We start from the raw sequence: 27163 nt of genomic DNA, 5'->3' as shown, positions 1-27163 counted from the left end.
GCATTCTACTTTAAGTTACCTGATAAACTTATACGTACGTGACACGTTAGAAACATATAAATTGAGAATCGATTATTAAAAAAGACACTGCAGCTTTCTCCTCCTTCTCTACACTTTTAATAACCAATATTCTTTGTATTTTTTGTCACTTTAAAACAAAATGCATTTGTTTACTCTCATGTCAATGGCTTTCTAACGAGTAAAACTTCACGCAAGATATTGAAAAAAGTTATTCACAAACACACTTTTGAAAAAAAAAGAAACATTTATCAAACGTTAATATTTTGGAGAAACATCAAATCTAAATGTCTCATTTACAATTGATTTAGATTGCTCTATTTTGCAAGTGTTTCGCGTGATCAAACGTGATTTTGATCCTTTTGTTCCTTTTTTAGAAGAGGTGTGATTTTGCGCGTATAAGTTTTAAGCGTAGAAGCTTTGTTTTGACACTGGCCATAAGAAAAGCTTATAATAATTGGCTTACCATCCATGAATCATCCCTGCCTATTTCAAGATGACCTCACCGAGCAATTGGAATGCTGACGTTACTAGACGTTTAAGCTGCAATAGAAACAAATAACGTTTGTCGTGAATACGATTGACACAATGCATTCGAGTTACCTATTAATTTGACTGATATTTACCTTCAAGAGAAGACTTTACTGTATTATGGAGGACAAAAGATTGGTAATAATGATTTGCAAATAATTGCAAAAAGAAACAAAAACAAATAAATATCTTATTTGTTTCAGGTCTTCAACAAAATGAAATAATAAAGGAAATATGATTTTCAAGAATACTGTAATACTACTTCTAACTTTAGCATTTTTGTCAGGATTCCCAGGTAAGACAATCGCATATTAAAGAAGGTTTATTTATAACCCAAGACCAAATCATCGTACACCGAAAGATGCAATATATGTGACATTAGGCATTAACATTAAACTTACAATATATCCAGAAATGAACAGTACAAACATTCACCAACATATACACCCACTAACACACACATAAACACAAACACACTCAAAAGAATTGACTAACTGCACAGGAAATGTACATTATCCTTGTTTCTTGCTCGATAAATCTTTGTTTCATAGTCGTTTAGGTAAGTGGCAAGTCTATTACATGGAAACCATAGGAATCAAAAACGAATTTCATATGGTTAAGCGTACATTTGACGTTAAAAAAGGACAATCGATGATTGGGATTCAAATTATCTTGTTTGTAATGAAATTAACTTTTTTCCTTCTTTTCAATGTCATAATGACAAAAAACATTAAGCGGCTGAATACGGTGTGTCTATGAGTTCCAGCTTTTCGATATAGCTGAGATATACAATTTCCAGCATAATGTATTCTCAGGTTTCACGTTCCTTGTTAAAAGTACACCTCAAATTAATCGAGTTTAAAGGTATTTATATTTTAGACAATTTTCTATGCCGTAAGAGATGTCAGGCTAATTGCAGACGCATTGTTACAATTAAATTACAACATACAATTTAGCAAAACAGCAACACTTTACCCCTTCAAATACGATGTATTTGTTATTGTAATATCAACGATCATTTTTATAAGGAATTTAAAACTTTTAATTGTAGATGGCTTGATAACTTTTACTGGAAGAATGTATAAACTGGAAGATGGAAGAGAACTTCTATTGTTTACATGTTCGTCAAAAAGGGTTCCAAAACTACCTTACGCTGAATTTCTTATCAATGATAAAACAACTGCAAGTTCATCGTTCAATAAAACAGAGAATAAATGCTTCTTTTTCCAAGAATCAACGGACTGTGGAGATGTGTGTAAATGTTCCTCAGATGGAAAAACTTTCACATGGACTTTTCCCATGCCATCATCGAAGAAAATTATGTGTTATTCTTGTCATATGTTTATAAAAAGCAAATATGTAATAGAGCGAGCAGTTATTATGTTCAACGGAACAGGTTTGTTTTCATTTGGTTCTGTATTTCATGTTCATTTTTTTCAACCAATCATACATTAAATAAATATTAGATACATACGTGTACATAGTGTAATTGTTTATTAAGAAAAAAATAATTTTGTTGTTGGCCCTGTGCATTGTATGACAACCCTTTTGGTATTTGCTTTATGGTAAGATGTGTAGATTTGAAGTGAATTTTAAGTGAATACAAATTTGTTTGACATTTTTTTTCTTGTTTAGTAATGTTCCATAGAAACTCCTTTCTGAACAAAGAAAAAAAACATATGTATATCCTAAGTTCTACTATGAGCTGTCCAAGGAATGAACCAAAGCATATTAGTGGTAGGGAATGTTAAGATATTCAAACGCTTTTGACAATTACATATATGCAATGTTATGTTTCGTCGATGCGTAACACCGGAATTGCATAGTTTTTATACGATTAGTAACTACTTGCGTTATCTAAGACAATGTCAGTTATTGGTAGTTATCTCTTATCAGTAAACATCAGAACCACATTAATAAATTATTTAATACACTGTTTCTCTCTTTAACACAATTTACTGTAATTTGATTACTGCTTTACTTAGATTTCTCCCCCAAGATATCAGATGATGAGGTTACAACATCGTTCACTAGAACAACTACAAAAAATGGTAAGTTCTGTTATACCGTGCTTTAATAATAACATTTCATACCAATTAAGTCAGACTATTCGAACAACGATGAAAGGATTGTGTTCAATAAAAGTAAATGTAATGAAAAGAGAACAAGACGTCGACGATATCTTGGCAATCTGAATAAACATGCAAAAACATTTTTAAGACGGAAACATCAAAATCCAAAGAATTATCTATGATATTTATGAATATATATATTCAGAGAGTTTACGTAAATTTTCAATCTTGCAACACAAAAAAAAAAAAAAAAAAAAAAAAAGTGCTCATTCTGGTATAAGTATTTCTATTTTGTTTTCCAAATATTATATGAAAAACTGAACAGTTCCATACTTGAAAGTGCTCAGATATTTGAACTTATCTGCATTGATTTATTTTGTTTTATTGAATTTATTGAAAAACGAAAACAATGGAAAAAAAAAACTATTATATTAATATCATATTTCAACCATGTCGAATTTAATGCAAAGAGAACTCCTTTACATATACCGTATGACCCTATGATTATGCGAATAAGACGTGATCAACACATACTTAGATGATTGAATATCTGTATCTTGAACTAGACTAAAACATTTTATTGATTACTAGTATTTTTTGACGAATTATCACTTCATTATTCAGCTAAATGAAATATATATATTTCAGTTCAAATAAAGAACAATGAAATCGAACAAGAAGGCAAAAAATCAAAAGGTATTCCTATTACAGTAATGTTTCATTCCTTCTAATTAATTTTGCATTTATCAACGTCAAAACCGTCATATTGTTCCTTATTCTGTCATTAAAAGTTTTTTTTTAAATACTTCACAGATATAGAATCATTTGTATTTCATAACATACAGACTTGTATGACCCCGAAAAAAAATCACATTATATCTACCCTATTTATACAATCTTACAGTATTCCAAATTTAAAAAAATACGTGAAACACCTAGATTTCATTCCTTGCATTGCATATGATAGAACCTCTCGGTGATGAATTTGGCTTCCTCTTTCGATAAATTTTGTTATGAGTACTTCTTGTATACAAGTAATATTTGGATTATGATCTCCCTACATATTTAATTTTAATGCTGCTGATGAGAGATTACTCCTAGAAACACGTGTACAGCATATCGAAATTGACAATATATAAAAGTGGTATTTTTTGTATTTATTTAAACATTCGAAAGGAAGCAGCTTTGAATGACTTAAACCCAATATGGAATTAAAATGTGCACTTTCATAAATAATGCATATAAGGTAAAGCAAAACGGGATTAAAAACTCATTGTAAGATGCTGTCATTGTAAAAATAAGGGAAATCCTCTGATATTCCAATATAATGGTTATATCATATATATGTCAAATATTTTAAGGATTATATGAATCGAAAATGGTTGTCACGGACATTGATGTCAAAATACCTGAACAATATGAACACATTTTGCCCTAAATGAAAAGTTTCTTTTTACAATGAATTCCAATGCTTTACATGTAATTCATTTATCTAAACCGTTGCATTTTTTGGCTTTGGTACTTTGCTTCCTGTATTCCGTAATTAATAACGTAAAAGCAAAATATATTAAAAGTTGAAACAAATACTTTTTTTATACATTATTCAGCTCTCTATGTTGCCGTGGCCGTTATCTTGTCATTACTTGTGATAATTGGAACAGGCATTTTTTGTTTCCTGTTGTTTAAAAAAGGTAAGTACAATCAAACGTTAAATGTAGAATACGCAAATACTGAAATATCCCTTATCAGTGTAAAAAAGAGAAATATTAAAAGATATAAAGCTTAAAAAGAAACACTACAAAATATTTCTTTTGAAATTACGTTGTAATGTTACATTAATATTGGGATTTCTTTTGGTGGTTTTGTCTTGAAACAACACAATTTGATTTATTATTGATTAAACCAAGATATACGTAACATATATATGTTTTTGCTACTGATATCTGATTTCTGTTTTTGAATACCACGAAAAGCATTTCAAATGTAAATGCCCTTTTGTCCTCATATTTCACTTCATACGACGTCGTGCAATACCAAGTAAAGTGTACTAAATAATTACAAATTTTGTATACCAAAGGGAACATATCTTCTAAAAAAAGACAAGGTAATCTTCTACCACAAAGAAACACAAAGAGGAAAGAAACAAAATATAATCAAAGTAAGTTATTTATATACATATGACTGAGCATACTTAATAAACATTTAATTAAATTTGTATCTTTAGAAGTGATGTATTTTAACACAATTAAAAATAAAAAATTATTAAGTTAACTTTTTCTTTACATAAGGCCTTACTTTAAATAAAATATAAATTTACCACATCGTTTTGCGTGCAGTACATGTTCGGTTAAAAAAAGTTTCATTTAGTTCCTTTTTATTATTTCAAAATAATATCATTTAAAACTAAGATATATATCTGTTTTAGAAGATCACCAACTCAACCATTTGGACACTCAAAGAAACTCATGCAAACCAAGAGGCATAAGTATTTATTTTATAGTAATAAACGAAAATAACTTATTACATTTTTTCTCTTTCTATGTTCTGTGGAATGAATGACTTTTTGCTGTATTATTCATGTTCATTTTTGTGTCATAATGTGCTGTCCTTATTCAAATTGTTTTACAGACACATGATCATGTGATGTTTACTCCTTTGTATTTCATGATGGTATATTTTCCACGGAAACCCATATCTATTATATTACGTCCTGACACCTTCATTTCGAAATTTAAAAAAAACAAATAAAAATAAACAGTTTTAAAGACGTTTTTTTTTTCAATTTCAATAATCATCATTTGTTTAATTTATGATACTTTCTGGCTAATTTATTTCATTACTACCATTATCATAAATTGCAAACTAACATATTTTTTTTTAATCTGAATTGGGAATTTTAAGCGGATTAATTTGGTTCTAAATGAAATCTGGTGTGCGACATGTTTTTTTCCGAGTCTTCAATGAACAGTTCCTTTAAAAAATCTTCCCAAATAAGTCATTGTTTTCGAAATCATTACGTGAAAGGTTGCTCTCAGTTATACCAGAAACATTGGTTAAAGCATATGCGTAGTCAAAATTATTCACTTTTTAATAAGTTTTTTCGATTGCAAATAATAAACTTGAACTTTTTTGCGACAAATCATTACCTGTAGTTAGCTGTAGATTAATGTAATTATTTTTGTTTGTTTCGCAATTTGTGATGGTGCGTTTCTTAGACTTTTATAATGCATATATGAAATTACTCATAATACTTAATTTTTAAGCGGACAAGACAGGAAGACTGCAAAAGGTCGTAGGTGCAGATATTCAACCTGAAGGTGAGTAATATCGGACTTGAAAGGTATTTACTGACATGTACCTATTGAAAGGGGAATGCAAATGGTGGTTCATGTATCGAGAGATTAAATATTATCCTGCATACTAGTAATAGTAATTTATATTGTACTTGATCATTTCTTCCAAATTTAGCCTTACGTTTCGCCTGGATTCTTCTTCATGTAAATAATACTTTTAAGATATACTCTATACGATTTATCTTGTCATTTATATTTTCCTTTTCAGAAAAGAAGCCACTACTCCATTGTAAGTATGAAAATCACGAATGTAAGTACAACACACAAACGCAAATATACATAAACGTACCTTCGGAAACAAGAAACTTTTGTAAGAGTGTAAACTTTGTTTTGAAAGAACTTAGAAGTTTCCGAACAATTAAGCTACCCTCAAATAATTCGAATAATAATCGAATTAACTTACTTCTACAATCACGAAAGAAAGGCAATCTATATTTAACAAAATATTTGCTATTTTACCGTATTAGAATCGATGCAAATATTAAAGGCTTGATATCATGAAAAGAAAAATCATAATTTGATTTGGATATTATTACAGAGGGTTTACTTTTGTTAATATCAAGAGCACGGATTTAGTCATAATTTGTTAAAAAATATTCTACGTTTACAGTAGATTAAAGTTAAGGGCATTTCGAATTACGTTATCATATTGATAGAAAATGTTTCAAACGTGTTTTCTTCTATTACCAAAAAGTAGCCATGAAACATTAATCTCCTGATATATTTGATATGATTAATTGGTGATAATAATTAGTTACAATCGGGTACATTGTTGTATATGGCTTATCAACATGTCAAGTTTCGTTCCAGGATTTGTGTTGACCAAAACATATTTGATTTTATAGGCGATGCTTGCACTCTGTAAATGCACAGAACAATTAGTTAAACAGCGGATTGAATATCCGGTTGAACAATCTTCAAAACAGTTGATAGCCTGGCATTCAAAATGCTTCGACCTTTTATGACAAAATCATCAGAAATTGTTGTATCAGTACACATACTGTAGTACTAAAGTCTTGAATATCTTGCTAGAAAGGATCCACTACTCTGATTTCGTATAATATTATAATTATTTGTGCAACATACTCCTGGGGTATTAGGAACTGTGTCTCAAAGAGTCTCTTACCACATTTTTTTCAGATATCAGTCCTTGCTTCACAAATACTTAGTTTCTTTTTAAACAATAAGTACATGTAATAATTGCTTTTTGTAAATTTTGTTTCGTTGTGATATGACCACTAATTTAACTAGAGATAAAGGATGCTACAGACATTGTGAAGTCAGCCTCATATCTTGACCTACACTTAGAAATCGATGGTAAAGGAAAACTATTGACCAAACTTTACGACAAACGTGATGACTTTTCATTTAGAATTGTCAATTTTCCTTTCAGCTGTGGCAACATCCCTTCGGCTCCTGCGTATGGAGTGTTCATATCACAACTCATACGTTATGCCAGAGCTTGCCGAAACTACACAGACATTTTGTATCGCAGTAGAACTTTAACAGATAGGCTTCTGGAACAGGGTTATGTTGCCACAAATTTGAAGTCATCACTACAGAAGTTTTATGGTTGTCATCGTGAACTCGTGGATCGTTATGGTGTAACCATCAGCACCATGAAAACTGATTTATGCAACGGGTCATAGTTTTCCTTTCCTCGTTTGTCTACCACGGACTTGACTTTTTATGAGCAACTCGGCGGGTGTTTCTAGAAAAGCAGAGGACTCGTACCCTACCGGTGCACCTGGTCCATGCTCCCAGTTTTTAGTGGAGTCCGAGTTGCTCATTTACTTTTGTTACTGTGTATGTATGATTTTAGTTACTTTATGTTCTTTGTTGTGTATGTCTGTTTTCCATGTCTGGTTTTTGTCCCTGGATTGCATTCTTTTGATTACCGCTATAACCTTGGTTCCCTTGATTATTCTTTAACGATTATGACACTATAGCATGCAAATGCTATATAATCTTTATCGGTTTATTCACGCCACAATTTAAGAGGAGGTTTGTTAATCGTAGATTGAACCCCCATTTCCTTTAAAATGCTTGTACCAAGTTAGGACCATTGTGATATCAGCTGCTTCGGTGGGGAAATATCTATTTTGTTCAGATTTAATTATACTTGACTTGATTATGGTTTTGAATTATAGTTCAGTTATTTTGTTGTTACCCTTCTTTATATGTACACAATATCAACACATACTTAAGACGAATACATAACACCTATTAAAATTACATTATCTTCCAGGCATACAGATCCGGACTTCAGAATATGATGCCAACGAAGACATTCTTTTAACACAAGGCCAAAATAATACAGCCATTGATCAGGTTAAGAAAAAACTAGTTTATATTTCGTCGAAGGCGAAAGACGTAAGCCGATAATTCGGACTTACAATGCTTACTTGTTTATTTTTCCTTTTTATAGAATGCATGTATTTTTTTCGGGGGTTTTGTTTTGAAATGGAGTTTATTTTGCAATTACTATATTACTATTGGAACTTTAATGAGCGTTAGGTAACTACATGACTGGTCGCGTATGCTTATGAAGTATCATACTAAGTAATGACAGTCCTACTTTGTTCATATCGACTTTCACTAAAACAAAACAAAATGATAATGTTGGAATCTTCAAGTTAAGAAATATCTTCGATTATACCATCTTAAACATAAATGATTTATATAAACAGGATTTTAATCCATTTTTCAGTGTAACAGTATACTTATATCGATATATGTTACAAGTCGAACCTCGATGTGTCGAACTCGGATTAGTCGAAATCTCGGATAACTCGAACTAATTACGAAGTCCCAGCAAAACTCCCCTTACTTCAATACAATTTTACCTTGGATGACTCGAACTCGGATGAATCGAAACCTCGGATAACTCGAGGTTATCAATCAGTCCCCACAATAGGACTTCGAGGTTAATTAACCCTGATGTCCCGGAGTCAACTAATTAGTCAACTGATTGATTGCTTTATTACAAACCATGATCGAAATGTGTTTTAACAACAGTTAGCGTGGCTTTAAAAAATTAATTGTTGACACTCTTCATGGTTTAATTTGTTTAATTAAATTAAAATTGCGCGTGTTGTTAAAAGAAACGAATCTTTTTGATAACACGTGGGAATTTACACTAACAGTGATATCGGATATTTTGATATTTTGAAATTACAGATGAATTGTAATGGTATCTGACTATTTAAAGAAACATCAAACAGACGATAGTTGGGGTATTTCAACGACTACATTCGTTTCGCTAGTGAATTTGAAATTTTATCGTAATATTGTAGAGCACATAGTTGGACGATACTCCTGATTGTGAATCAAACAAAGCAGCATGTTAAGAGATATGGCGTTTTGATATAGAGAAAATAAAAAAGTAAATTTCACTAAAACACTCGTTGCCGTTCAGTATTTCAAACATGATATACAAAATACAAAAAAAAATATCTTCCGATATGAAACGCATGACATTACGAAGTACCGTGTAAAGTGAAGTACATGTACATGTACAAGCACAACAAATGATGGAACTACAGAAACAATCATGGACCAAACTACTGGTATATCCGGTTTATCTTTGACCTCGGATTACTCGAACCTCGGATAACTCGAACATTTTTGCATGGTCCCTTCGACTTCGACTTAACGAGGTTCGACTGTATTTTATTTTACAAGTTTTAAGTTTCAATAAAAAATATCATCGGCTTTATCGGAACAATGTTCAAATTAATTATGGGGTTATTACGAACTTGAAGAGTCGTATTTCCTCTCTTGGTCAGAGTACTTTTAACGTACTACAAGTAAAAATGTCACAATGTTTTTCTAAATCAACGATTAATACCTTCAAATAATTGAATATTACCGAAAAATGTTAATCGGGCCGCTTTTTATAAACATCTACTAAATAATTCATTTTTTAATGATAGAAGATAAATTTCTACTCTAGCATCATAAGAAGTAAGTGCAGAATAGATAGGTACATGTAAACAAAGAACATGTATGTCGAATTTTATATTGATTTAGATACCACGTGTAAACAACAAAACAGAGGAACAAAACCTGGTTAAGCTGAATCGTTTAATCACCAAAGTAGGAATGAAATTGATGAGAGTTTATTTTAGGAAACAAGTATTGCAGGAAAATCATCTAGTCTCATTTTTAGAGACGAACAAGCATTTAATGTTTCACGCAATGCACCCAAAAAGGAGATGTTGCCAGTGCCTAAGAGAAAAGCTAGATATCAACCATCTCGGAGTTCTACTAAAACAACATTTCTATCAGCTGTATTCAAAAGAAATTGAGCCATGTGATTTTAGTTGCCAAACACAATGTATCTGTATATATACACCACAGAAAACAGTTGTTTTAGATACTCTGGATCTTTCGACTTTAATCGGTATAGTCTCCGCAGTATCAACAGGCACTTCAACTCTTCAAAACCTGATCCAAGTTCGAACGTTTTGCAAAGAAATTATTCCGTTTATAGGGACTGGCTCGGTGCCAAATAACGAGTTTAAAATAATATGGGAGAAAATTAAGACCTTTTTCCTCACCTTAGCACAGAATGACGATTTTTCAACAGGGGATTTACATGTAACTGGAGACGAAATGCAGAGTCTTTATGAAGAAAAAATCGAGAAGACAACAGACGAGTTTGCAGAAGTACTTTTGCAGTGGAAAAATTTTGATGAACTTTCCAATCCAGTAAGCTGGTGTTAGAAGTAAAACAAAGAATTGTGTTTGTTAATTTTTATTCAAATTGTATCCCTTGAAATATTTAGATTATTCAATAACCGATTATAAAACACAACTATAAATAATCTAGTTATCTCTTTCACAAACTCCCGTGATAAAATACAACGATCAATTGTTTTTCAAATCACAAGAAGTGTCAGCAATCATTTTGGCTCTTTTGTGTTTTTTATATTGTTAAACAAATACATTTGTTTTTTTTTCAGGAAAGTGATGAAATACGATTTCAAGTCGCAGCAAAGTGTTTTGGTCAATTCACATCAAATAGGATGAAACTTTGTAAGCTCAACCATCTGGAGGTATACTTTCCCGACTTAGCAAATGATATCATGAAAAAGAATTACATGAAAGGTTAATATGTATAGAATATTTATTTTAATAGTTGATATAATGTACATGATGTAGTGCTTTCGACTACTTACTATTATATGTATACTCTGGGCTGGAAAATAGATTCCGCTTTTCTAAATTCAACTGTACTGTTTCAAGGCCTGGATATCTGAAAACGGTCTGCTTCGTTCCGGCTGGCTGGTTTTTTGCGGAAACAGTGTCGGGGATTCCCCAAAGCTGCATCCTATTGGGGCAACCTAAACCCCGGACCACTACACTTCCCTCCGTTTTATTAAAGGCCCCCTTTACCCCGTGTTCCCCTTGGGCTTATAAAAATCCCCATATCCCATTTTTACGGAGGGAGAGCTGCAACCCCTGGGCCCCCAACTAGTGAACAACCCTGGTTCCCGGCAGCCTCCCCAGCCCTGCAGAGGCTAAATAGATGTCTTTATAATTTTTAAAATCCACCCCCTCTCAATATGTAATATATGACCACTTTCCCCCTTGTAAAAACTAAACGTACAGATGTTGAACTACAATAACACTTGACTCCCTACTCCATGAGTTGCCAGAACAATATATTTACATACCATACTTTGGTCCATACAAGATAATAGTCTAAAATATTTACTATCCCTTCTAGGGACTACTTAATAGAAATTCATTAAATTATCAGAAATATTTTTCTTCCTGTGAACTATAACTTGGTTCTACTAAAGTTTTAAATATTTGTTCAGCTTACCCCCGGAATGCTCTATTCTATAAACTGTTATTAGTTGTTCTTTTTAGTTTTTTTTTTTTGTTTTTTTTCTGAGCATCCGGGGCCAAACTTCAGTTTAACTTATATATATATGTAAATAGAACCTTGGAGTAGGCACTAGTTATAAAACCTGCGTCCATTCTCCAAGATTCCTTTGAGGATTGCCAGGGAGTTACCTCCTCTCACCTGGGCTACTGCTAGCAGATAGCTTGGATGGCCTACAGCCCCCCAGGTGGGGGAAATATGGGGCATTAGATTCTAAAAGAATCCTCCCTGGCTCCAAGAAGTATAGAGCTTGGGCCTGTGCGTGATTTAATTTGGCCACTCTCCGGATGAACCCAAAGACACACTCTGGAAAAGCCCTAATCCAACCACGCACCTGTTCGGACCCCCCTGGAAACAGTGCAGGTGTATCTTTTGGTCTGGGGTCAATACTCCTCTGCTGCTGCACCTCTGCTGCCCTCCTCTCCCCTGAGGTGGAGGATTATGGGTTTTCCCTTCACCCTGGTTTGGAGGGCCCACCGGTAGATGCGTACCTGGCGCTCCCAGCTCTCTTTGGGAGTACGCCTGTCCAGTCCAACCTCCCCAAGAGCGGCCACCTGAGGATCAAGCAGCAGTGTCCTTAACAGGTCCGCTGCGCGGTCGTCCAGCTGCCTGGCTTTCTTGGGTTGCACCCCCACTGCCACCACCCAACCCGGGGCTTGGGGCACCCTCCCTGGTTTAGGCCAACTGCTGGGATCACAGTAGACCGCAATCCTCCCACAACAGAAAAATGGCCAAAGGACACCGTGCCCTTCAGCGGGCCCCAAAAAACTCCCTGATCGCAGCAGATTGGGGAAGGCCAAGGGACTTTCTAGCCCTGTCTGGGTGACAAAAGGTATCATAGGCTTCAGGAAGTGCCTCAACTAAAGGTGGAGTGCGTAAGAACTCCGCCTCCAGCCTCCTCTACACATCTTCAGGAAAGCACACGCCCAACTCGGGGTTTGGGGAGTTGGAGACGTGTGCTCCGGGAAGACTTGGAGGGGTTTGACAGGGAGGATGGTGGCGACCTGATAATCACCTGCCTCCCTGCCGGGGTCGGAGTGCCAATTCTCCCTATCCTATCAAAAACAGAGACGGGGCTCCTATGTTGAGGCTCACTCTTATCCCCACCTCTGGGATCCTTAGGCACGGGGGCAGGGGCCATTTTGAGAAATTGCTCCGCCTTCTCCTGGCCCAACAACTCCATCACCACCACCTATACCCGCCAGTGGGCTAAGGCAGCAGGGGAGGTGATTGGCAGGGACATCCCAACTTGCTTCTTTGGCAATCCCCTCAGCATACCGTCATAGGGCCTCAGGTTAAGAGGGGGAGGCCCCTGAAATTCACCAGCTGGAGGGTCCCCTCGATGCCACCCAGTTCCAAGCATTGGGCTCTCATTGAGGCCACCACCCGGCGAATTGCCTCACTAGTGGTGTCCCCCCTGAGGTCAAACACAGGAGCAATATGGGCCTCGAGGACGTGCTTCTCCAACTGCTGAACCTGGAGGCCACAGGGTGAATAAGGGCAGACATTGAGGGAGGTAGAGGATTCGCTCACCTGAGGTCCCTTGCCCCTGGGCACAGGATCCTTCCACCCTCCTACCGGACTTCATGTCTGTAACCCAGACACAACTGCCGATCGGCCCACCTCTTCCACCTGAGGAATCGGCCGGCTGGCTGTGGCTGGCGAGACCCCAATTGAACTTACTGGGAAATAGAGAACCCCACACCTCTCCCAACCGAGACACCCCTGGGCACTATGGGATCCTCCTTCCACCTACCCGGGAAAAAGACACCCCACTCTACTCCTAATATCCCTCTCTTCCCTGGATGGGGAAGAAGTAGCCTGTTCCCTCCGATGGGCAGAGCGACGAGGCCCCCCTATGCCACGACCTCCCTCACCCGCCTCCAAAGGTGGGTCTGGGCCCCCTTCCCTTCGGGTACCCCCTCTGGCTGCTCCTTGTTTTGCCCCTCCCCCGACACCTGCTTTTCCCTTTCCTTCCTTTTGTCCACTTCCTGGATGGCCCTGGCACAAGCGGCCATTGGAGATGTGACCTTCGCCTGCCAGGGACTTGCCGGGCTCCCCTCTTCTGACATGACCTGAAATACAGTTAATACACCTTACCTGCGGGTTGACTCCACCCCCGGTTGAGCACTGGGGACATATATATGGTTCCCAATGCTCAGCTTCTTCCGCTTCTTCGGCAGATTACCCAATGCACCGACCAGGCAGCCACTTAGTTCAACTATCGCATTGTATCATAAATTTCCCATCATCAGGTTTATTGCAGATGCAAAAGAGTTGCTCTACGACCTGCTCATCATCAGGTGATTCTACTGCTAATGCACCTGAGGTTTCTGTTTCTGGGTGATCTCCCTCCCGGACTTGCTTCTGTAGCGTAGTTGCCATTGTGGGCACATCCCTATCTCTACAAAGTTTCAATCGGTCGTGATATGCCGTGAGCACTGTCTTCTTAAATTTGACTTCATACAAGTAGGGGGTTATCCTTCTGGTAACTACCCCGGACCCTTCCAATATGTGCAGAGCTTCCTACACTTCCCCTTGACAGTGGCGGTATCTAACTGAAAAACTAAATCCCCAGGACAGTATTGATTGGGCACTACTTTCAAGTCATATTCTCTCTTATTGCGCAATTGAGATACCTTCAAGTTCTCCCTAGCGATCTCGTGGGCTTTGAGCATTGCTGCCGCTAGCTCCTGGACATACTTTCCTTCTTGGATGGACTCCTCATTTGCCGGTGGCCTAAACATCATTTTGTTAGGGGTCAACTCTGTGTTACGGTTAACACAGGCCTTTAACGCTGCCGCCAATTGGGGAAGATACATATCCCAGTTTTTCTGATTCCTTCACACAAAACACCTAATTGCTCCAATAAGGGTTCGGTTGCACCTTTCAACCTGGCCATTGCTGCTAGGCCTATAGGGAATCTCTTTGAACAGTTGACTCTCGAAATATCTCCCCTGATCTGTATGGATTTGGAGGGGGAGACCGAAACGCGGGAAGAAATTATTGATGGCGTCCTTTGCCGTTAATTCTGCATTCTGAGATGGCAGGGGAATACATTCCACCCATTTGGTGAATTGATCCACCATCATTAGGATTTTTTATTACCACTCTCAGACCTAAGCAGGGGGCCTATAAAGTCAAGATGTACTCTATCCATCGGTGCCCCTGCATGGTGTAAATTGAGGGGGTTTTTAGCATGCCTAGTTGCTTTCTTGTTTTGGTTACATTGAGTACAACCCTTAATGAATGTCACAATTTCCCATTTCATTCTCCACCAGTAATACCTTGATCGGACTTTACTTAGGGTTCAGCTTCCCCTTGGTGCCCGGTCATAGGGATGTCGGTTTAGTTCTATTAGCCTACCCCTTAACTCAGTGGGCACCACTAACAATGTGGGTTTGTCCCCAGACTTCTTCACTAAGACCCCATCCCTCTGAAGCTCAAAGGCATCCCTATTTATCCAATAATACTTGGCTGCTGGGCCTCCCCAAACAATTTTGCTTCGGAAGGTTTGATGCCTTCTTTCAGCCATGCCAGTACCCACTTCAGGTCAAAGTCCCTACTTTGACACTCTACTACCCTTTCGTGTGGTACTTGCTCCCCGCCAGCTTCAACTACTATCTCTGTGCCCCCCTCACCCTGTTACAATACTGGTTACCTTAACGGCTGGTTCCCTCCCTCAAAGGAACACCAGGGACCACAACTTTTTCACTTGAATTAAATCCGTTTGTTTGTTTGTTGGGGTTTAACGTCCGTGCAGCAATATTTCAGCTATAATCAGACGATGAACATGAAATGAAAAAAAAAAGGATGGGACACAAGGACAAAAGGGTCGACAAACCTTGATTGCCACTGGAAAAAGGGGGATGGGTAAGGTCGAGCAATTTAGCCTCCTGTGGCGGAGCGCAAATGTTTCTACTCTTATCGAATACCACAGCAGGGTTCTTTAACGTGCGAGGAACATGGCAACCTTCCCAACACGGTGCACCACTATGGTTTACGGTCAGGTTTTCCGTATTATAGCCTGACAACCCCAGCATGTAACATGCCAGGGGTACCCCATTCCACCACCTGGGGCACACATCCCAGTTGCTCTGTGGGCAGAGCGCCTAGCCCCCGGCTAGCTTTTTGAGCACTATTTAGTCGCCTTATACGACAAGGTTAGCGCTGCTGCAGGCCTATTCTTTTAATACCCGGACCTGCACGGGGCTGAATTAAATCCGAGCCCCAAAATATCTCATTCTCAGGCCTATTTCTCCCAAGGGGTACAACATCGGCTACTTCATCGGCCGTGTTCAATTATGGTGAGCCTTGGCACAGTAGTTACACCCACCGCACGGCAAACCGGCAAGGGGGGCCTTTGGTATGAACTCTGACATGACATGGGAGCCGGGAAGGCATTCTCGACAGGGCATCTGCATTGATATGCTGGGACGCTGCCCTATGCTGTATGTCCATGTCACATTGACTAAGTTCCTCCATCCAACTTGTCAGTTTCCCCTGTGGGTTCTTGAACTTAGTTAGCCAAGTCAAGCTATGATGGTCTGTCCGTACTATAAAGGGACGCCCCAATAAATAGTGACGAAAGAGGCGTGTAAACCGCACAATGGCAAGCAAATCTTTGCGAGTTGTACAGTACGTTTGTTGTTCTGGAGTCAGAGTAAAACTGGCGAAAGACACTGCTCTCTCCTGACCCCCCTCCCCCCTGGACCTGCAAAAGCTCAGCCCACTGCCCTGTCAGATGCATCAGTATCTAGAATGAACTGATCCGCAGTATTGGGGATAGCTAGGACGGGTGCTGACAATAGGGACTGCCTTAAGGTTTCAAAGGCTTCTTGCTGTTTTGTACCCCAATGATAGGGCCGTTTACCTGTTACGTCTTGCAGGGGGATGGCTACTTTGGAATAATCCTCGATAAAGGCGCGGTGGTGGTTTGCAAATCCCAGGAACCTCTTCACCTTTTTTGTGTTTCGAGGAGTAGGCCATTTTTCAACATCCTCTAAATACCTGGGGCATATTTTCATTCCCTGGGGCCCCACTTCTTTCCCCAAAAAACTCAACCTCCTGTGGGAATAGCTCACACTTTTTGGGCTTCAATTTCAAGTCATACTCCCTAAACCTTTCGAATACTGCCCTTATATTGTCATAATGTGTATCCACATCTTAGCTTAAGACAAATGTATCATCCAGAAAAGCCAAGACCACATTCCATGTAAATCCCCTGAGGACAAGTTTCACCACCCGGGCATATGTGGCCGGCGAATTGCATAAACCAAAGGCTATACGGGCAAACTCGAAAAGCCCATACTTTTCGGGCGGACAGACTCCTTGATTTTGACATGCCAATAAGCAGAGTTAGCATCCAGTTTAGAATACAGACATTACCCGCTATGGAATCAAGGCACTCTTCTACCAATGGAAGGGGGACAACATCTTTGCGAGTGAGGTGGTTAAGCTTGCAGTAGTCTATACACCACCTAACACCGCCATTCTTTTTACGTACCAATACCGGGGCAGACGCCCATTCTGATACAGAGGGTTGGATCACCCCTGTCTCACACATTTTCTTCAGGTGGCTTCTTCTTCATGGGCAAAACCATGGTGGGCTCTGAGTCCGCTCTATTCAGTATACGAGGGATCAAAATCTCTTTGACCGTGCTTGCCCCTAGGAAATAATCCCGATTCAAAGTTTCGCTTAGGGTACCCTTCAGTCGGACCACATAGTTCGGGGGTATTTTTACTCTTGTCTCCAGAGCCACCCTTGCTACTTGGGGGCATTCAAGCTTCAAGAAATCAATCCCCAGCAACATCTCATCACTTATTGGGGCTACATGAACATCAGCGTCAAATGTTTGCCTACCAAGGCCCTGCTACCAACCCATTCATTGCATATCTCTGCAGTATTCATTACTACCTCCCGCTTAATGGGTGGTGTGACATTTAGGGACTTGAAAACATCATCAGAAATGAGGGTGACCTCAGCGGCCGTATCTACTATCGCTGTCACCCCCTGGCCTTGGACCGTAACTGGGATTCTTAACATGTTCCCTCCCCACACATGTCGGACTGCAACAGTCTCAATATGCTTTGTGCTCCTGATTGTCTCCCCATTTCGACCATTTTTCTAACTCAGTACTATCCATTGTGCCCCGTGCAGGTCCGGGTGTTAAAAGAATAGGCCTGCAGCAGCGCTAAGCTTATCGTAAAAGGCGACTAAATAGTGCTCAGAACCTTAACCGTGGGCTAGGGCGCTCTGCCATCGGAGCAACTGGGATGTGCGCCCCAGGAGGTGGAATGGGGTACCCCTGGCGTGTTACATGCTGGGGTTGTCAGGCTATAATACGGAAAACCTGACCGCAAACCATAGTGGTGCACCGTGTTGGGAAAGATGCCACGTTCCTCGCACGTTAAAGAACCCTGCTGTGGTATTCTTCCGGAGTAGGAACCATAGGGCTCCGCCACAGGAGGCTAAATTGCCCGACCCTACCCACCTCTCCCTATTTCCAGTGGCAATCAAAATTTGTCGAACCCATTGTCCTTGTGTCCCATCTTTGTTTCATTTCATCATCATTTCATGTTCATTTTATCATCAATTTCATGTTCATCGTCTGATTATAGCTGAAATATTGCTGCTCGGACGTTAAACCCCAACAAACAAACAAATAAACTATCCATTCTTATCTCCCCTGCATTAAGGCGTATGGTGTCATCACTGCTAGACGAATCGTCCCTATTGACTGACGCCCCAAAGAAGTACTGCCCCACTTCCTTATCCAACTCATCAGAAGCATCAGACTCGTAGCTTTTTCTGGAGTTACGGTTACATTAGGTTGATCCCCATGGGGTGGTATTTTGTCCCTATTAGTGTCATGTGATAGCAATGTATAGCCACCTGGGCTTGAGTATCGGAAATGTCTGGGCATGGGGCTAGGAGAACCTTCTTGGCTTTGCTCACCATGGGCTGGACTAGATATGGATGTACTAGCTAGTTCCTGATTTGGAGAACGAGTCACCCGCACCCCCTGATGTGGTGATGGGCTGCAAGAACGGACACGGCTTGACGAGTTTAGGTCTCCTAGAAATGGAGTCCCCAGATGGGTCCTCCCTATCGCTTCTCTAAGGCAACCTTGTTGGGCTCTACCCCTCCCTGGAGACACTTGCCTAGGGTGGGGACTCTCCAACGTTGTGTTTGATTCCAGTTGGGCCATGGTTTGAGGTTCTACCCCAGGTTTGGTCCTACGATACTCTGGGGGAACTTGCTTTCCCTTGCCGTCCACATGAGTCCCCGGCTTAAGTTGTTTTTTTTTTAGGATAGACCCTTGCACCCTTAGTGTACTGTCTGCCCTAACTGCTTCACTACCGGTGAGACCTTTGAGTTCAGGGGTCAAGTTCAGGCCTCGTGAACTGACCCGTTGCTGTTTAACGGCCTCTCTGAAAAACTTACGCTCTTTTGTTTCGGGGAGTCAGGCCTACTATTTGGGCACTCCCTCTTAAAGTGGCCTTCTTGCTGGCAATGGAAAAACTCCCCCCCCCCCCCACATTTGAGCTTGGGGATGGGCTACGGGGGACTGAGGGCCTGAATTGACCAGCCATATTGGTAACCAGCCTCCTTAGCTCCTCAATTTTTCCCTCCAGCTTTTCAATTTTCCAGGGAGCCTGATTCGCCTTCCCTCCCCCCCTCTGCAGTTGCACATACTTGAGGAAGCTCTTCCCTCTCCGAGTGGCTGCCCTACCCCCGTTAGGGACCCACCATTTTAACTTCCCTTCTGGGCCCCTACCATATATAGCTTGGTGGTTATAGTGAAACCAGCGTATCTTGTCGACTGCCTCCTCAATGCTTGTGGGGCGTATATTGGAAGCATAGCTCCCTGCTTCTTTGTCTGCCGCACCCTGACAGAGTTTCAGAATTGCCTGCTGGTACATGTGGGGATCTGGGAGAGACCTGAATGCCTTAGTAGCCAGGGTTAGTACCATGTCAGCCCAGTCCTCGAGGGACTCTTCTGGGGCTTGTCGGGCATTATTGAACTGCACTTGGGGCGTCTCTGTGAGTTTTTTAAACTGTTTTTTCCAACTTTCTGATTAAGTCACTGTGTGGTTGCGCTCCACCAGAAGTGCATAATACTCACTGGCCTTTCCTTCAAGGGCCCAACACAACTGGTCTATGCACTCCTGTTGGGACCACTCATTCACTTCTGAGTACCGGGAGAAATTGGCATAAAAAGCATGCCAGTTAGACTTCCCATTATATTTTAAGGCCTTTGGGGTGGTGACACTTTTGGCATTTCCCCTCCCTCTTTCATCTTGTTCCCAATCATCTCTACCCATAGGTGCTGAACCTGCACGACCCGAGTAGGGTCGCTCACTTATCCTGCAATACGGTGTTTTATCACTGTGGACTCATACATCTTGGGGCCTACCCCTAAACACGTCTACCCTACCTTCTCCATAAGGTTCGTCCCTACAGTTTCTCCCACCGTAGGGCCTACCTGTACCTCTCCCGGTTTCCCCCGATTCGGGTCTGCTCTCCCACTCCACCTATCGTTGAAATGACCACTCCCACCTGCTGGTGTTTCCACCTCATTTGGTTCAAAACTTGACCTATTCCGGTTGTAACCCCTACTACCAAGACATTTATCCCTCCTTGACCTTCTTTCCCCCATACCATAACCTCCTACTAGTGGGGTCTCATACGTCAACCTTTGCGACACTGACCTTTGTCTCTGGTGGAGGTATCTTTGGCCAGGAGTAGTTTCCGACCATGGGGTTGCCTGCAATGTGGGACCAGGGGTAGCATAAAATGCCATGTCATGCTCTCCAATATCATCTAGGGATAGCTCAGGGGGTGAAGGGGCTCTTTCTGCCAACGATTTTCCCTCGCTACCCAACTTGCCTCAAAACCCGGTAGTGCTTAGGGTTACATAATCCTGTTGGCCGGGTATGGACATTGTCCTTACCAACTCGCCAACTCTTTTGACCGTTTCTCCATGCTCTCACTGGTCATCCTTATAACCCCCCTCACTTTCTTCCTCATATGGGGTAAAGTCCATTAATTCCACTAACTGGGGGGTTACCCGTAAGTAAGGGATTTCACTAAGTTTGTGTAAAGTTAGGGATCCCTTTTCCTCCCTCAAATCTAGAATTTGCCCCGCTAAAGCTCTACCTATACCTGGGAGGTCTAGAAGATCTTCATACGAGCAGTAATTCACTCTTACATGTGTACTCATCGTACGCTAATTGGCTGATGGCTGCACCCTCTTCTATAAACATATCTGTAGGTTTCGAAAATAGTCCGAAAAATTGGGGGAAGATTGGGCAAGGGCTTTCAGAAAAGGAAAACGAATTCTCCCTGTGCTATCTCTACCCCGAGATACACAGAGACGATTCCTCTAAATCCCTTAAACTTCCCGAGTGAACAACGATAATCGGGAGCGATCGTAATGGCCGACCCTCGACCATGCAGTCAACGAATTCTCTTTCTCAAGTTTTGGAAAAAAAAATTTCCGCTAAATCTGCGGCTAGAAAATCCCGCAGGTTGTAAATAGTCGCAGCGCCAATATAGTGCTTACGACTACTTACTATTATATTTATACTCTGGGCTGGAAAATAGATTCCGCTTTTCTAAATTCAACTGTACTGGTTCATGACCTGGATATCTGACAACCGCCTGCTTCGTTCCGGCTGGCTAGTTTTTGGTGGGAACTGTGTCGGGTATTCCCGAAAGCTGCATCCTATTGGGGCAACCTAAACCCCGGACCACTACAATGACGTCAAATTGAAGGTAACATGGCAGTGGAGTGGTTAGTCGACAATTACGATTTGTTTTTGCTTATCTATTTTAGATCGAATAAAATGACGAATAATTGACAATAGTTCAATTCTATGTTTGCTAAATTATGTACTTCCCTTCAACACCTACGTATGGAGTATTCATATCACAACTTATACGTTATGCTATAGCTTTCCGTACGCAGGCGTTTTGTATCGTGCTAGACTTCTTACAAATAGAAGTTTCTGGACAGAGTTATTTGCTACAAGGTTGAAGTTTTGGCTAAGCCTATGATGGACGGAAATCATTCTTTGTTTACCGTGCACCGCCATGTTGCTAGTGTGGGTAGAAATAAAGATGAAAAAAGAAATTAAAACGTGCATACGTTGGTTGTTTTCTGGTCCTTTTTTCTACCCGCTTATTGTTGCTATAGGCGAAGTCTCATTCGGTTGGAAGAATGTGTATTACTATTTTCTGGAGTAGATCAATGCATTTGTACGCAGTCAATAATTTCAAATGAATGAATAAGTTTAAAAATCGTATCCATCGAAAGACAAAATTTCGACTTCCGCCAGAAAATGTTTTAGCCTCTGGTCTTTCATTCTACATATAAAGGACCTTACTAACGCTTCGTCCTTACTATGTTCTTAAGACTTGGTTTGTTTTGTTTATATTACATAGTTTGAATGAATCATTCTTGTTTAAAATATTGGCAGTAGATGCATTTTTAGCTCACCTGGCCGAAAGCCACGTGAGCTATTGCCATCACTTTGCATCCGTTGTCGTTGTCGTTATTAATTGTTCAATACTCTTCTTCTCTGATACTACTAGACCAATATAAACTAAGCTTGGTACGAATGTTTCTTGGAAAAAATGGTCGTTGTCACTAAATATAAAACATAAATTAATCTCCAAAACTGTAAGGTTTAGCTCAATTCTGACAGGGTAAAAGTGTTTAGCATGATGAGATCAATCTGCGATCATATTTTCGTAAGCCACTTTGGAGTTATTGCCCTTTTTAATCGTTTTGTTGGTATTTTTAATGTTATTGTATTGACAAATCTTCTCCTCTGACACTACTCTACCGATGGAAACCAAACTTGGTATGAATATTTCTAGGGGTATCCTGTTTAGCCCTGATGTGGGGATTTTTGATCTGTCGGAAAACATGGCCATTATTACTAACAATGGGACAAAGGGGTCAGACAGTTACTTTCTCGCATATATCTCCAAAACCGTTAGGTTTAGCCAATTTTTTTTTAATAGCTTAAATGATTCTTATTTTAGGAGTACAAAAGTCTACAGGCATAAAATTTGCAAGAGTTATTGCCATTGAAAGGGGAAAAATGACAGGTTTTTTTTACAGTTTTCAGCCAGTATCTTGAATATTATGATAGATAGAATAAAAATTTTCAATTGCTGAAATGATCCTTATGATAAGTCCTACCAAAGTCTTCTTGAGTCAAAGTTGTTGGACAACTTCTTGTTAAATGTATTGCCCTTGAAAGACACAATTCAACCAGTTGAGCGATTCATGTTCCTGGAATCCTCTTGTTATTATTCATGATGACATTTTTTGAATTGTACAAAACAAGTTTGTATCAGTTTATCTGCTCAAAAATTGAAGTTTTTTTTCAAACAATAAATGACATTACCTTCAATATCATAAAATGACACGTTCTTAGTGCACGTGATGTGATACTACGTCTGGCCAATAGTTTATATGAGATAATGGTATATGTAAGCCTCAAGATTGGACTAAAATATCGGTAAAAAACAATTTCAATATATTTTTAAATGCAGATAAGATAATCCAAAGAGTATTGGTAAGGATTGGGATACCACACTCATGGGACCTAGACCGAATAGTTTCGACATTTATTGAGGTGACAAAAACATGTTCGATTCAAATTTCGGAAAAGACTTTGGACGGTAGAGACTTTATGTTTGTTGCAAACATAAACAAAGGCCTGGATGACAAAACTTCGCTTGAAACAGAATTATTGAATATAGTCAAAGAAACTGTCTGCGTAAACGGGATGGACTCGTCATCTCAGGACAAAATGCAAATAGACATTGCGCTCTCTAAAGACCTAGCTGGAGAACTATCCATACCTACACTTATTGGTACGTATTTGATATTTTGTACACTTGAGCTTTTTTCAAAACTTGATATGATAATTAATTAAGTTACGCAAATATTGATAATTTCAATAGCATGACCGAAGTCTGAAAGAAGCATGCTTTACTCAAATGTGTTCTTGATTTGATATTTGGTCTCAGATACCAAAGTATTTAAAAAAAATGGTATAGTTTGTTTCCGACCTTAGAATGTGACAAATACGAAATACAACCCCACTAAATTGGCACGTGCCCGGATAAAATGTTCTTTTTTTTTCTTTCTTTGGGTTTCGATTTCTTCACCTTATAAAACAATATAATGATAGGCTACAATTATTTAAAAAAAAAGGTAAATTCAAATATCCCATTGATGGATTGGCGTTTAAAAAAAAAACAGATATGGTCTTATATACATGAGAAACTACTTTCTAAAAAAAGTATATTTTAATTTTCTGTAACAGGGAGAGAACCAGTTAAAATGTATCTACAAAGAGGAGGACCACGCTATATAAACAGTTTTGCTTTATTGTCTGACAATGAAGTTGTGTTTACTGAAGTTTATAACAAAGCATTAGTAATTTACAATTTCAAAACGCAGGTAAGGCACAATCATGACTTACCCGGTATTCCTTTTGACATGATTGTTCTAACAAAGGACCAATTTGCTGTAACCTTTTCGGACTTAATGGGAATTTATCAATATTCAATAAGCGATTCTAAATTGATACTTATCAACAACTACAAGAAGAATGAACAATGCCTCTCTATTGGGAAACGTGATGAATCCAGTCTCTATGTCTTCATTGAGAACAAAGGCCTGTTCGTTTTAAATTTACTTGATCAACCCTCAGCCACGTTTGAAAGCATGCTTTCTGGCTTTGATCCTCGCCACGATTCAATTACCTTTAGTGACATATATATTTACTACACAAACCGCAGTAAAAACTCGGTTTATTGCTACGATATAGAGGAGAGAAATATCAGAATCCTTGATGGCACATTCAACAATCCATCGTCAATCGCAAATTTGCAAGACTGTGTTTTTGTGAGTGTAAACGATAATTCCGGGGCGGTGTATGTCAAACGTGTGGATGGTTTATTTCATCAGGTCATATTAACAAAAGCAGACGGCCTAGAATGTTCAAATATTATACATTTTTATGAGGACATGTCTTGTTTAATGTTCGTTAATAGGGAAACTGGATTTGCAGCAATTCACAAACTACCTTGTTTTGGGGCACAGGTAGCGCTTTCCGGCAAAAGTAAAACAACCTGTTCGTGAAGTATACAAAAGCGTAGGTGTTCCGATTCTAATGATATACGTAGATACAATGAAACTCGTTTTTAATTTATAAAGTTCCTTTGTGGTCTTCGACTTTCTCATTTTTTTACATTTGTTTTAACGTAAATATATTACATTTTTGTATGTTTTGAGAAATCGTCCGCCGATTCAAGCCCTATTAAACATTTTAAACATTTAAGGATATGTATATTAATTCAGTGGCTAAGTACGTTAATTCAGTATGCTTTTCTTTTTGATTAATATTGGAACACTATGTTCTTAATTTTTATCTTGTATTGATCGTGTCATATGAAAGCATGAATCATATATATATAGTGTTGATTGAAATCACATACATCCATTGAAATACACCTGTTTTTGGCAAACCTAAAACTGTTACATACAGTTTACATATATATGCAAAAAGAAAGAGTTTAACTTGGTTGTTTTTTTCCAAATTTGATATTGTTTCCCTTGTTTTTCGAAGTCACATAAACAAAGTTTCACTTTTCCAGATTTCTTTGGCCTTTAAAGTATTCGGTGAATCAAACGTAAATCATTCTAATAAAGTAAAATTTATTATATTTCATACATTTCACACGTATGGAGATAGTTATATCTTTAAACAAAATATCTGTTTTGAAATATGGAACTTCCTAAACGGCTTCTTTCACTGTTGTATTTCACACATTTTTAGATGCATATCAAACATTTCATGCATACTTTTTAACTTTCATTTTCAAATTCGATTGTGATTATTTTTATCTGTAATTTTGATATTCATGATTTAAGTATTTTTTTTTTTATCTCTGTCGATGTTGATTTGTTTTTAGAAAAATAAAAAAAAAGCTAATACTGCAAACTCACTCTATGATGACACTGATTTCGTACCGGTTAAAAACAGTAATCAGAGTTTGCATAAAACGATTGAAACCATATATACGAATTATCACCAGGATCGATCCTTTTTACATAAAAATACCTATGACATAAAAATTGTCAATTTATGTATGCTGTACACGTGCGTCTTTTTAAAGAATAAACCTCTAATCAACAGCATTACAGCCAAATAATTTGGTGCCCAAGTAAAAATAAAGTATTCACAAAATACTAAAATCAATTGAAAAATATCGAAATATGAAGCTTAATTAAGCACCATGTTCCACAATTGTCTTATTCACGGTCTTGGATAATGCTAACCAATGCTTTTCTCGACAAAATACGCTTTACCACAAATGTTTCATTACGATAATAGATACATAGCCAATTATGAAAACTTAGTCCTCGACATACTGACATACTTACACCTCCTGAAACATGTAACATTCCCATTTTAGCGTACTTCGTGTGCTACGTGTGCGTGTATCGTGTGTTTCGTGTGTGTGTGTGCCTTTCGTGTGCTCACTTAGTGCTTTGTTCTTCGTGAATCGTGCAACGTTCTTCGTGCAACGGTTCCTATTTTATTTGCAAGATAAAAATAGTAAATAGGTCTTATGGTAGATCAATTTTACGGAATATCGTTGTAATTTCGTTTTCTATGCCAAAATGAATATTCCTTTTACATTGAAATGACATTTTTTGTCAGGAATCAATACTTGTAGTAATTTGTTTCAAACATTCGATCATTATTTGTACATATAATAGAATATCTTAAATATTTAAATGGCCTTCCGGAATGTTTCGGAAACAAAATTATAACTATAAAAAAACTAAAAAAATAAAACTATAACTTTATTTTTTCATGGCGATCATTCCCTAGTGGTAACAGTTTTTTGTTTTTTTGTTTTTTTGTTTTTTTTGGTTTGTTTGTTTGTTTTTTGTTTATTTGTTTGTTTGTTTTTTTTTTACATATATTTAGATCAACTAGATTGTCAGAAACGCTCTATTATCTAAAATTAAGTATATCCTACCCTAATTTTATGAAATTTCAATATGTTCCTACTCAGAGACTAATGAAAATGTTTTTTTCAATGTACCATGTAAAATATTTTCTTTTTTTAGACCAATTAAATGGTATAGAATTAGATAAAATAGCTTAATTATTTTAAAATAGAGTACTTTTTACCAATATTTTATGAAATGTTGGTACTTTTATTCTCATGGGACATGGAAAATATCTTC

At 38.4% G+C, this 27163-nt stretch overlaps 1 protein-coding gene across 2 annotated transcripts; it reads left to right on the top strand.

Annotated features, from left to right (window-relative positions):
• Positions 1-703: 703 nt before the first annotated feature.
• LOC148610346 (uncharacterized) lies at positions 704-25904 on the top strand. Of its 2 annotated transcripts, none has more exons than XM_088542831.1 (14): positions 704-844; positions 1601-1945; positions 2535-2600; positions 3270-3317; positions 4229-4312; positions 4699-4779; positions 5047-5106; positions 5885-5938; positions 6183-6203; positions 8223-8305; positions 10007-10687; positions 10942-11086; positions 23443-23766; positions 24222-25904. In XM_088542831.1, exons 1-14 carry the CDS (start codon positions 784-786, stop codon positions 25040-25042), a joined length of 2874 nt encoding a protein of 957 aa, XP_088398957.1. In that variant the 5' UTR covers positions 704-783; the 3' UTR covers positions 25043-25904. The 2 variants fall into 2 exon arrangements, with proteins under 2 accessions (XP_088398957.1, XP_088398956.1); XM_088542830.1 differs by having other exon boundaries at positions 6183-6224.
• The last annotated feature ends 1259 nt before the right edge of the window (positions 25905-27163 follow it).

Source organism: Perna viridis, chromosome 8, assembly GCF_037379345.1.
Source record: "Perna viridis isolate PV_CMFRI_1.1 ecotype Kerala chromosome 8, ASM3737934v1, whole genome shotgun sequence".
Lineage (NCBI taxonomy): Eukaryota > Metazoa > Mollusca > Bivalvia > Mytilida > Mytilidae > Perna > Perna viridis.
This window is presented reverse-complemented; position numbering and strand designations above follow the sequence as displayed.

What these genes read in the sequence shown, in the direction of transcription:
- LOC148610346 (XM_088542830.1), top strand. Translation starts at nt 784, where the DNA reads ATGATTTTCAAGAATACTGTAATACTACTTCTAACTTTAGCATTTTTG. An exon ending in TGCAGATATTCAACCTGAAG is followed by an intron (nt 5,939 to 6,182) that starts GTGAGTAATATC and finishes TTTCCTTTTCAG; the next exon opens with AAAAGAAGCCACTACTCCAT. An exon ending in GAAAAAGAATTACATGAAAG is followed by an intron (nt 11,087 to 23,442) that starts GTTAATATGTAT and finishes TTTTAAATGCAG; the next exon opens with ATAAGATAATCCAAAGAGTA.